Genomic DNA, 13,272 nt, shown 5'->3' with positions numbered 1-13,272 from the left:
TTGAGAAAGAACATTCACAATGTATAAAATGCTTCACTTTTTTCATACATGGTTCCCTTGTGCAATATCTTTTCCATCGATGATTACATAGTTTTTCAAAATAAACATGAAGTCTGACAGCAAAATGAATAAATTCAAATTTAGTAAGAATCCAAGAATAAAAAATTTAAATCAAACATATATAAAAAATGTGATCTAAAAAATATGCAAGGACTATAGAGTCATCATCTCAACTGAATTCCTCCTCTTGCACGTGGGCAACAAATTCAAATCGAGTATGGCACGCCGTGCTGAGATCTCGGTTCTCAATGTTGTAGCCTCATGAGATTGGCTCATAAATGAAATGTGATCTTCTCAAAAATATGCAAGGACTACATAGTCATCTCAATTGAATTCCTCCTCTTCCACTGTTGGCAACAAATTCAAATCAAGGATGGCATGACATGCCGAGATCTCGGTTCTCAATGTTGTAGCTTCATGAGATTGGCTCATAAATGATATGAATATCTCAATGGGGTCTATCTGCAAGAGTAGCATGGCTAAAATTCAATCACAGTTTCACTAGTTATCACATATGCTCAATTCCACTCCAATCATAGCATGTATATGTACGAGAGAGCATATGGTCAATTCCACAGATCCAATCACAGTATACATATATGAGAGAGAGAGAAAGGGAGAGAGAAATCATAGTATGTATATGTAAGAGAGAGCATATGGTCAATTCCACATATCCAATCACAGTACACATATATGAGAGAGAGAGAGAGGGAGAGAGAGTATTAAAAATTGAGGAGGGCATTTGAACATATTGAGAAATAAAACACAGGCCTTGTCAATCACCATTACATTCAAACAAACACAATGAAATCATATAATCTACATATAGTCTTTATCAGTCAACATACTTGACAAAAAAAAAAAGGAAAAAAATTTATCTGATATATACGTAATTATTTATGGAAATATATAGATATATACATGGTCTTGTATGTAAAAAACCTGTTCTCTTTTAAGACAACCTCTTACCAAAAATGGTATTTGCATAGTCATGCACAAGGCAGCCCTTGACATCTAATTTGTCCCTCCAAATTCAAATGCAGTGTTTTACTGAAGCTGCAAAGATACAGGTACTCATTGTTTAATGTTTCGGACCAAGCTGTCCACTACAATTGTACAACCTAAAAAATTAGTAGAGAAGGCAAGAAGAATTCTTTCCTTTCAAATGGCAAGGGAAATTCTTAAGATACAATTAGATTTTAGAAAAAAAAATTTAAAAAAAGATTGCATCACCACATTTGATTTGAGAGCATTGAACTATTCTATTGAATAGCGTATAGAACTATAAAAAAAGTGTTAAGAGCCTTTTCTCAAGAGATGCATACATATGTTACAGTAAGTATTAGTGTGAGCAAATGTGCAAATAACAATAACCAAGTGGGACACAAAGTAGAGCTAAAAAGGTGTATTAATCTTCTCTCTAGAGATGCATAGATATGATAGACACTATGAACTTCTAAAGGTATTCATGCGAGGAAAATGTGCTCATAATTATAATTAGAGTGGAACAAGAGTACACAAAATAGAGTTGAAGCTATCTGAATAAGCATTGGCACAGAATTTGATGTCATGTTCATTAAAAAATAAACAGTTTAGATACCTCATGCTATAGACACCTTGTAAAGAGAGTCACAATCATGTCATTTCCTATTGCCTTTTAGGAAGTGTACTTTCAAGATTGAAAAGTAGAAACACAAGCAAGAAACATAAAGTTCATCATAAATGAAACTAAGCTGAAAAAGCATCTACGGGCAACGACCATCAAACAAAATTGTACAATGATTTCAAGCTATTGGACAAAGAAGTTATTAGATTGCTGTAAAAACCAAGTTTTATTCTGAGGAATTATAACAATGACAAATGGTGATAGATGATGGTACTTTACATCCAGATTTCGTGCACTGTTTGTTCTTGATGGCAGACTGTGGCGATTAGGCACAATTTCCTTTTGTCGGCATCACCCATCTAGGGCATATCTCACCATCCATCACGGAAATAGAAGGTGAATGTCAATTTCTTCTACCTAAATACCGTCCACCCAGTGTACAATATGTTTTCTATTATTTGCGAAGTAGGAGAAGGAAAACGAGGCAACAGTGGTTGTGACTCATACTAAAAGTAAATTGTACTTTTCGAAAATAAAAACCTAGAGATGACCAAGAGTAATAACCTCAATAAAGATTGTACATGCATTCGTATCATAGACCAGGATGCAAAAAGGTGAGTAGCAAGCACTTCAGTGGAATAAGAATAATATCCCAATAGAAAACCCATGGAGTCTTCATGGAATGGAATGTGAAGAGAAGACAATTCATTTGCCCAAAAAAAACAAAAAAAAAACCATAAATTCATAGAACAAGTTCCTATAGAAAATTCAGCAGAAAAGCATAAAACGATGAATCTTCAATAAATAGGATCATAATCACATAGCACAGAAGCTTGTAAAATAACATTCAATAGAAAGGTAGAGATGGAGAGAGGTGGGAGTTGCTCACCTTGAGCTTCTTTTTCATGTTGATTTTCTTCCCTACTTCAAGAACATAAACAAAAAAGAAAAAGAATAAAAGCGGGGATAGAAGAAGAGGAATAAATTTTGGTACTCAAAATTTTTTTTTACAATTATTAAAACAGACACAAAAACAACAAAGAGAAATAACTATTCATTTAACTGGCAATAAAAGAGGAAGCTAGCAGAAATTATCAATGCATCACTTCAGAGTCCAGAGAAACAGAGAGAGAGAGCAGAAAATAAAATACCTTCCCCTTTGATCTAGAGTCTCGCCTAGTGGTTGGCTCACAACTGATCCTTGGATTTTGAGCTCTAGCAACCTGAGATGATGAAAAGCAACAGCAAATATATCAGAGAGTAGATATAAAGAAAAAGGAGTTGTACAGAAAAATAAGAAGAAAAAGAAAGCTAAGAATAACAACTGGAATGAAATCCAAGAGGAGTAAAGCCCACGAAAATTAAGATTAGGAGCAATGCTTAAAAGATCTCTCTCTCCAATTTCAAGAACCAAGAATTAGACCTTTACAATCAGCTTTCATTTTGCTAGAATCTGCAACACTTGATTCTGGACTAGAATTTTGCACAAGATACAAGCAAGAAACCCCAAATAATCAGAAAACAACAAAACCCTAAAACCAGGAAAACCCATCACTAGAGAAGAGTGGGAAAACCACAAAAACCAGAGGAGATGGCAAGAAAACCCAAGAATAGGAAACCATCAAGTCCCATTGATTGATGTTGAGAGAGAAACTACTTTAAAACCAAGGAGAAATCAATAAACCCAACTTGGCGAAAGCACCAAACACCACCAAATTAGAGACGAAAACCAATTTAGGGCTTTAAACAGAGGAAACCACTGGAATTGCAAACCACACAAACCATTAAAGGAAGAAACCAAAATCACCAAACCAGTAAAGCAAGAAAACTCAAAGACATATGAATCAAACCCAAACCTTAGAAAGGGAAGAGAGGTAGTCTGACCCACTTCCATCTCCACTCAAGGAAAGTGGCGTTGATGGGCTCTGTGGCCTCTGTTTCTTGGCCTTCTTCTTCTTATTGCCGCCATTGTGGGTCACATTATGGAAACAAGAATTCCAGCCTTTGTGGGTCAGCTTTCCGGCCGTCTTCACATGTAAACGCCTCTTTTTGTTTCCCCAGTGTGGAAAGAGGGGCTCCTGAGCTTGCGAAAGAAGTATCAAGAATTCTGCAACGTTCTCAGGATTTGTCATGGCTTCAGAGACGCATGTATCCTCCATCGATTCTTCTCGCTCTAAGAATTGAATGGCTCCCATCGTCTTTAGTTATCAGAATGGTTCCTTATACTTTTTGTTGCAATTACCAATTTGAGTTCAATCCTTGCTGTCCGATCCTAACCAGATAGAGAGTCCTTTGTGTTATAATTATCAATTTGAGGTCAATCCTTCATGTCCAATCCTAACCAGCGAGAGAGCGGAACACCTCAGTTTCTCCCTCCAAATTTCGAATCGAAGATCCTTCCATGACCGTTGATGGACGGTGATTGACCCACGTTGAGCAGATCGAGTAACGTTCCCATCTTTCAAAATTCAGAACTGCCCTAGCGTCCTAATTCAAGGAGAGTAGACCTCACCCTTTCTTGGGTTTTCATTGGGGTATACGTGCCCTTTTTTAAGGAAAAAGTTTATATAAGGATGCTACCTGTAGAACTACATATACCCCTCAAAAATCTATCGGAAAAGGTAGTTTTAATGTTGGAAAACCCTTTGATTGATCATCTCGATATTGAGATATATGACCATAAAAAATAAAAAGATTTTAAATATCATAAATAATACATTATACAACATATTATTTGCACCATCTATTTTCAAGATTTTCATATGTTTATAGATCTACTTGATTTTAACCATTTTTGAAATTTAAAATTTTATAATTAGATATAAAAATCGATTTTGAGATAATTCTAATAATATTTTACATCAAAATTATATACCATGATAAAATTTGAAGGTAAAACTTACCTCTACAGCTGCAGATGCATCTGTATGCCAACTGCACCCTTACATAAATGCGGGGGCCTAAATAATTAATTTAGGGCGCACCTTAAAAATTCACTAAAAGAGGTTGTTTTGAAGCTAAAAAATTCCCAACTTGATCATCCCATCATTAAGATGTATGGACATGAGAAAAAATGGATTTCCAGTTTTAGAATTAGTGCATCTTGTATTGTATTTTCGGACTGTCGATTTTCAAAATTGTCAAGTGTTCATAGATCTGTTCAATCGACACTACTTTTGAAATTTTAAACTTTATAATTAGAGATGAACACAAATTTTTAGGCCATCACATATATTTCTAGTATTTAAATATCTTTCAACATTATTTGAAGGTGCGCTTTACTTTGATTATTTAGAGCCTCGACCCTATTCAAATCACACGCTTTTTTCAATTAATTTAGGAATTGGTATTTTGAAACTATTAGTGCGATGGTGTTTATGTAATGAAAATCACAACATAATGACTAGAGTGTCGGGGTGCTACAACAACGGCCGCAGCCCCTTTTCTAAAAGTTAGTCCTCACTCCCATCTGGACAGGGCACACTCCCTTTTGGTCTTGCCCAACCAGTTCTATCATGGGTGAGAGGAAGGAGGAATGAAAAAATATAAATTTAGAGAAATTCACTCTCATCTCCTAAAATATTATTATAATGAGAAAAACTTATCAATTTTTTACGTCTTACATTCACACCCTTTTTATTTTTTTCTAAAATATCCTCAATTCTGGAATTTAGTTTACAATTCCAAGCCACTTGAAAAATTTGAAAAACTAAAGTAAAAAATTGCTTAATATGAAGTTATTTGGACAAAACTTGACTTCGAACCTTCATAACCCAAAGTTAGTAAAGCAAACTTAACTCCAAACATAATTTTGGATATTGTTTAGATGGGTTTTGTGACAATTTGAAGAATTTTCATCATGTTCAGTGGTTCGTAGCATCAAGGGTGAAAAAAGGTTCAGTTAGCCAGATTTTAAGTACCACCAACTATCTTCTAATTGAAGTTTTCATACAAATGGAAATCAGTTATCTAAAAAGAAAGGATTTAAAGTCGAAGATGTCTACATTGGCATCCTAGGTAACATTGTGGTAGCCTCAACCAAGAAAATAGCTAGCTCAAAGTTAGCATTGTTTCTATTTATTATCACTATGGATACCGATTGTCAGAGACCTCACACCAAAAAAAAACTGCCTAAAAAACAACGCAGTAAAACAATGCAGTCCCTGGTCTCTATCTTACATATAAAAAATCCATCAGTTTATCACCTTCCCAAAGGAAGGTATCATATCTATTTCTTCCATTGTGTCTCAAGTGTCTATTTCTTTTCCATTCACTCGGTACTGCAAAGTGATGCCAAAGAGGGGTAACTATAGACACCCCCCAATAAATTTTGGCTACTAGAAATTCTAGAAACCTCAAGTTCTGAGTCCCAATGAGCATCTTAATCCTAGTAAGCATAGTGAACCTAGACCCCTTAGTTTTATCACAAAAACCCAACCCAAGTTGTAGCAAAATCTCAAAAGCTTTCCCATGGTAAAAGAATCAGCAAAGCCCATATCACCGTTCAAAAGATATGGACTAAGGAAGATTGTTATAATAAGTGACAAAAAGGTCCCTCAATACTAGGGGGGGCAATGGACCCAGACCCAATTTGGGACCCACCGGATATACCCCACACGGGTCCGGGTATGGGTCCAGCATTTGGACTCGATGGGTAGGGTACGAGTCCAAAACTTTGGCCTGAACACAATTCGGGTCCAATTGGACCCAACCTGTAAACCGTTGGAGATAAAATACTTTACTTTAAGCTCTATTAGTTTGAGTGTATTAAGGATCATATATAATAAGAACTCATAGTCATCTTTAGCTATTAAACGACAAAGTAGACGACTTGAATTATGATGGCGGGTGATTGTTACCTTGGGGCCAAAAACACAATTATGGATTTGAAAGATTATTTGCTTGCCGCCTCAGAAGGAAGGGTCGCTCTCTTTCTCACTCATGTTCAATGATCTTCTTGCCTCCTGCCTGCCTTTGGACTCTCTCTCTCTAGGATCCCCTAAAAAAGCTCTCGCTATTGGGAAAGCTTTTTATGCTTCCCTTATAGCATAGAAGAACTATCCTCTCCCTTTCTTAATGGTGTGTGCGTGCGCTCTCTCTCCTCTCCAAGAAGCCCTCTCTCCCTCTTCTACGGGTGTGTGCTCTCTCTTTCTCTTGCACTGGTTGGTTTTTGTGTGCTCTCTCTCTCCTCCAAGAAGCCCCACTCTTCCTCTTTTACCGGTTATTTTGAAGGGTTACCAGTTGAGCCCGTGACTTATATTTTCTGAAATTTTGAGTCAACAAATCTCAGCCACTTATTTTAAATCAACGGTTAAAAAGGAGGGAGAGGATAGTTCTATTATGTAGGAGAAGCATAGAAAGCTTTCCCTATAATGACACCATTTATCTTTGATACAAGACAGTCACAATAAAACTTGATCGTTGGATGTGAAATTGGGTGGTTGCATCTATTTCATTGACGAAGCTCAAAGTTCAAAAGAATTTTTGTTAAACTTTGTGACACACCCAAACTATCAGATTTCACATCAAATGGTTGTGAGTAATTGTGACATCCTTATTCCAAAAGTAAATGGTCTCATTGTATACAATCCCTTTTTTAAAAATTGTATACTCATGGACTTTGATGATCACATAGATTACAGGTAGACAGTCAAACGTGTATAAAAAATACATATCAGGATCTTATAAAATCCAAATATGTAAAATATAAAGCAATGTTGTTATTCAAATTTCTAAAAAGTTGAATATATAAATCTTGTTTTGTCGGACATACCCTTAGTGGGGAGGACAGGTCCCTACCTGTTTTTTCAAATGGTTTAGGAGTTAGTTTTTCAAATGTGTTAGTGGGCTTGTGTAAGTGGGAATAGAAACCAACATGGTGACTAGGGTCCGGGAGTGTTATCACCACGACTTTTCCCAAAGGTAGTCCTCACACCCATATGGACATTTCACATCCCCTTTTGGTGTGGCCCAACCAGTTCTGGTAATAGGTGAGGGAAAGGAGGTATGAAAAAAGAAAAAATTGGAGAAATTTACTCTCATCTCGTAAATATCGTTATTAGGAGAAAATAGTACAAATATTTATGTTTTACATTCATATCCTTCTTTTTTTTCTCTAAAGAATACGAAGGAATCCTAGTTCAAGTCGAAAGAGAAACAATTGAAAGATGAATGCCTAAAACATTACTGCAAATAGAAAGAGAAGAGAAAAAAATAGCCATGAAAGAGAAAACTAGGAGAAATAATAAAGTTAGAATGAAGAAAATCTGTCCAAAAAGGTCCTATATATAAGAAGAGTAATGATCCTATGAGACCCTCCCACACCTATATGCGTAGGACCCCAAAGGATCACCATTAAATTTGGCACAGATCTCTAGAAAAGTCAAGTCCCACACCTGTATGATAACTTTTCTAGAAATCTGTGACAAATTTAATGGTGATCCTTTGGGGTCCTACACACATAGGTGTGAGAGGGTATCATAGGATCATTACTCATATAAGAATACAAAGGATATTTAAAATATATTTTTTGAAAGTTTTTTGTTGTGTTCTTTACCCAAAACCGTCTCAAAACTGAATGGGGTCTAGACTCTAGAGAGTCAGTTTCTTGGTCAATGCATGGACAATCACTTTTACATCATACTCTTACGTTTCTTTTTTACATGACAAGCTTACTTTATTTTTCTTGTTATTTATTTAAGGAAACTTTAAAATGTAAAACTAAAGACACGCCTCAAAAAATCCATCAGACAATATTGTTCTAATGTTGATAGACTCCCTCATTGATCATCTTGACATCAAGATGTATGAATATGAAAAAGTAGAAAATTTTGAATCTAAAAAATAATGCATCTTGCTACTCATTGTCTATTTTTTCAATATGTTTTATATTAGCCATCTTTGGAGTTTAAAATTTTATAATTAGACATGAAAATAGATTTTGAGATAATCCTAAAAAAATTTTACATCAAAATTACATGTTAAGATTTTGAGATAATCCTAAAAATTTCTTACTTCAAAATTACATGTTATTATAAAATTCGGAGTGGAGCAGCACCTTAAATGGATTGTTTAAGGTTATAACCTTATAAAAACCACACACCCTTTATTTAATATAGTATTTACAGGCAGCCAAGGAGTGCATGAGTTTTCCAAAAACAACAGTGTATGGTTGGTGTATATTATGCATGATTGATTCAATACTTGGGTTTTGTACATCATACTCTATCTGGATCTTTTTATCTTTTTTCTTTTTTGGACTAATTACTCTCTCTGGATCTTTACTCTCCTGTTTTTTTGCACGTGCATGGTACAATTGCATGGCTTGATAATGTATACAATTCTTTTCTTTGATTCTTGTAATGAAAAAAGTTGTTTCCATATTTATATATCATAATTTTATAATAGGTCATAGCAAAAGCAATTGAAACATGAATATACTTGTACATAAGCATTTACCAATTCTTCCATATCTATTAATCCTAGTTCAAGTCGAAAGAGAATTCAATAGGGCCGAATACGAAGGAATCCTAGTTCAAGTCGAAAGAAAATGGAAAAGGGCCTAATACAAAGGAATCCTAGTTCAAGTTGAAAGAGAATTCAATAAGACAAAAAATTTGAAACCATTATGTTATGGGTAAGCTTTCTATGCTTTCTCTTCAGCATATACGTCCATTTCTCTATTAAACTCTCACTAGCCAAAAATATAAAAACAATATTTTCAATAAAATAAAATGATAAAAATACCCCTAAAAATTTTAAGGGGTATTTTGGTCATTATATTTTATCAAATAATTATTTTTAGTATTTTTTATAGGTGTGCCCCAATGAGAAGATGGCACTACCAAATTTCATATTCATACAATTTGTATAAAAAAAAACTAAAAATAAAATACTTTGAGACGTCGGATCTAAGATCAAATGGTGAGTGGCTCTCTTGATCAAAATTGAATGGCTGGATGGTAGGGGGAGGATAGAACTTCTATGCTGTAGGGAAAACATAGAAACCTTTCCCTTATGTTATTGAATACATGCACAACACACAACATGTCATGCTAGATTGCCCAACACGCCCCAGGTCATGCAGCTCGCAACATGACGTGTCGTGTAGAAAATTAGCCCTAAAATTTTAGTAAAATAAAAAAAATTAGAGATCAAAATCTAACACTCGAAAGAAAGTGAAATCAGCCCTGATGATGTCCGAAATAGTTAGAAGCAGTCTTCCACAATTTTCCGACACATTCTAGAAGAATCAAACACTCTTCATCAATCATCTTCAGAGTCATGAAAATCTAAGGTGACAGAAGCTTAAATGGCTCACCAATCTAGTCGAAATACGTTCAACCCGTATGACATGAAACAGTCGAGAAATCTCGAAACGTCAAACTCGTGCGACATAAAAGAGTCGAGACATGAAGACGTCTAACCCCTATGACGACAAAAAGACCAGGTACCTAATCTCAATTCAATGTCAAACCCTAATAGCGAAAAAGAGTCAGGGCTGATATAAGATACGTCCATCGCTACATGACGTAAAACTACTTAGAGGGCTCAATGGTTGTACGAGTATAAAAGGTTAACCAACATAAAACATTTTTGATATTTCTCATCCATCTTCAAAACTTCCCCTATATGTTTCTGTGAAGTTTTCAAAAATCTTAATTTATTTGGTTAAATAGTATCCTGAAGTCTATATCTATTTTGAAAACCTACCGATTTTCAAAATCTTCTAAAATGTTTTTAAAATGAAGGAGTTTCAAGGACGCTTGAACATGATGTTTCCACTGCCACCAGATCTTGGATGCCATGTTACAAACCCTTAGGAAAAGAACAAACCCATAGGTTCCGAAAAATCTTATCTGAACCTGTGGATACCAAGAATTTAAAATCAAAGGTGAGAAAAATTTCAACAATCCAGGAATTCATCATCATCTCCATTTTTTCTTGAATCTGATTCCCATTCAATTAAATACCAGACCCCAAATGCAAAGGCCTACGACCGAAGATGACTACACTTGCATCCTAGATTGCATTGGGGTGACCTTAGCAAAGAGAAGTCATTGGCTCAAAGATAACACAATTCCTACTGACTGTACTTCTAATCCTGATTGTTAGAGACTTCTCAATGGAATTGCCTCAAAGATAGTACAATACGTGTTTGATATCTGATGGATCAAAAGTATCTATCGGCGTATCGCCTCCCCAAAGAGTGTCAGTTTAATTATCCAAAAACCACGTAGAACCTATCCTAATTGTAGTAGACCCCGAGATCTTTCCACTGGTCTAAGAATCACTTGAATTGGACATATGGATCAAAAGTTCGAAGCCTCAAAATGTTTCAAGGCATAATTACCAAAATACCCTTAGGCCTGGGCCGGGCCGCGCGAGGCATTGTGCGTTGTGTAATGTGACAGGCGCAGTCCGAGGGGCCCGAAAGTGGTTTAACTTTTAGAGAATGTGTTTGTTAAGTCGGTTTTAGGTCTGAAAAAATCTTGAAAAATCCCAAAAATTACTTAAACCTATTCTAAATTAATAGTTATATATTGATAACAAAATCTTGTATTTTATTTATTTATTTATTTACATTATAAATTAAGTTTGGTGATATTATAAGACATTTTAGATCTGTTCATATTTGTATAGTATAATAATTATAGAATATAAACAACAATTTCAATTTCATTACATAATATTTTTAATATCATAACATTGTGAATAATATTAATTGATTGTCAATTTATAATTATCATATGAAAATAACTTGTATTGTTCAATTTTATTGTCAATTATTTAATGCAAATACATATTGCAAATTTTTAGGGTTATTTGACTAATTAATTTTAAAACAATTTGTTGATTAAAACTGTGAATTAATCTCAGGTGCCCACTAATTTAGATGATTTGTTCGTAGAACGAGTCAATGAATTATCTCGTGAATTCAATCAATGGCACAAGCGTGACCAAGATGAAGAATAACATAGTCATTTATTTTGGTATTAGGTCGTATTTTACGAATTATATGCTTTATATGATTATATACTTCATCTTTGATAATTCTATGTTTATCCTTTTGTGTGATATAAATTTAATGGTTAACAATAGTTCATATAGGGAAAGAACATCTCAATATTCACATATTGATGCAAAAAAAATGAAAGTTATTAATGTAGTACCCCTATTTCGATCGATTAGGGCGATTCCCGATCCAAACACCGATTCACCGATTTGGATGGGTTTTTTGGGTGCTCGATCCGGGGTACCAATCCAATTTTTAAACTGCATGAGATAATCATGTCATAAAATTCTACTAGAAAATGGTAGCAAGCCCCATTGTTGAGCCTATATAGCATGAGAGAGGTATAGGGCTCGTGTCAGGCGATTGGGACCTAGAAGTCCCTAATTTATTTTATGTACCATAGATGTTGTCCAACTCTTTCAATAAAGATATGATAATCAATTGACTTATGGTATTATAGTTTGTTTATTGGAATACAGATAGTTTGAATGTATATTCCAACTTGCAAACTAGGGCATATGATTCGGCAGGCTTGATCTGCTGCTCGCAGCGTTGATCGATCTAAATGTCGAGGACATAGGAGGATGAGACCCACACGAGGTGTATGAGTATCACCCTTATGAAAGATCAAGACGAGATTCCATGGATAAGAACCGATGTGATCCACATGACATGCCACCAGATCACGTAGGTTACTTGGGAACATCGGAGATGTTCAAACTAGTCGCTTGGGTGTGAACCTGGGCGCATTGGGCGCGACAAGAAACATAGATGCAATAAACTAAGACCTGCATGGTGTAGATTTGATGTAGATGTTTGTATTTTGAACTATTTACACCATAGCATGTAACGCATACTACATGTGTTTAACAGACAATCGTTACTCCTTATAGAGAGGTGTATGGGATGATCCTTGTTCCATATTATACCCTACGAGAATAGTCGGTCACCTTGTGATATTAAGTGCACTTAGAGACCCTGAGATTATAATATGAAGTTGAGTCTTGATGTCACTATTTTAACATTTTCTCCCTAGGGTCATATATGATTCAATAGCGTGGGAGCATAATTAAGAAAGTGGTAAGTCAAAACAGAATAATAGTAGGATCGGAGGAAGGCATTTAGCATTAAACAACATATAAATTGGTACACAACATGATGTTCATTAGCATATCAACGATATAAATTTTATCTAAGATATTCCTTTACAGGATATTTTTGAAAATTATAGTATAACATATATTTTATTATTCGTAAATGAATCTTAAGTGTGCATAATATATTTCTTGGAGGAGCTTAAGTGTGTGTGCACGAAGGTTTTGAGTACTCTCCTGAGCATTAAATAGCTAAGAGGGATTAGATGAGTTGCTCAATTTGGTCCGGCCAAGTGTGTCTACGGTAAGTTAGAGTTAGTTTGGATAAAAGAGAAGAGGACTTGCAAAGATTGAGATTATTAACTAAAATCTTATCCAAAAAGATTTGAATAACTGTTTTTTTTGTTAATTGGATAACTTCCAACTAGATTTGGGGAAAGAATCATGGGAGTGTGGACTTTTTTTATAAAAAGGCGTTGTAGAGAGAAAGGACCTGG

General features: G+C 34.9%; 1 protein-coding gene across 9 annotated transcripts; it reads right to left on the bottom strand.

Moving 5' to 3' along the window:
* Positions 1-4,204, bottom strand: LOC110007387 (hypothetical protein). 9 transcript variants are annotated; one of them, XR_016042483.1, is made up of 5 exons: positions 3,523-4,204; positions 2,818-2,889; positions 2,556-2,590; positions 1,030-1,116; positions 1-522 (listed from the first exon to the last, which is right to left on the bottom strand). XR_016042483.1 is itself a non-coding variant. In XM_020668160.2 (4 exons), the coding sequence occupies exons 1-3, from the start codon at positions 3,859-3,861 to the stop codon at positions 2,588-2,590; spliced, it is 414 nt and encodes a 137-aa protein (XP_020523819.1). In that variant the 5' UTR covers positions 3,862-4,204; the 3' UTR covers positions 1-522; positions 2,556-2,587. The 9 variants fall into 9 exon arrangements, 4 of the variants coding, with proteins under 4 accessions (XP_020523819.1, XP_088705532.1, XP_088705530.1 ...); XR_016042480.1 differs by having other exon boundaries at positions 2,556-2,587; XR_016042482.1 differs by having other exon boundaries at positions 1,030-2,590.
* Between the last annotated feature and the right edge of the window lie 9,068 nt (positions 4,205-13,272).

The sequence above is a fragment of the Amborella trichopoda genome, chromosome 10 (assembly GCF_054954075.1).
Source record: "Amborella trichopoda isolate Santa Cruz 75 chromosome 10, AtrichopodaSantaCruz75HAP2 v2.0, whole genome shotgun sequence".
NCBI lineage: Eukaryota > Viridiplantae > Streptophyta > Magnoliopsida > Amborellales > Amborellaceae > Amborella > Amborella trichopoda.
Note: the sequence above shows the minus strand (reverse complement) of the source record. Positions and strands in the feature narration are given on the sequence as shown.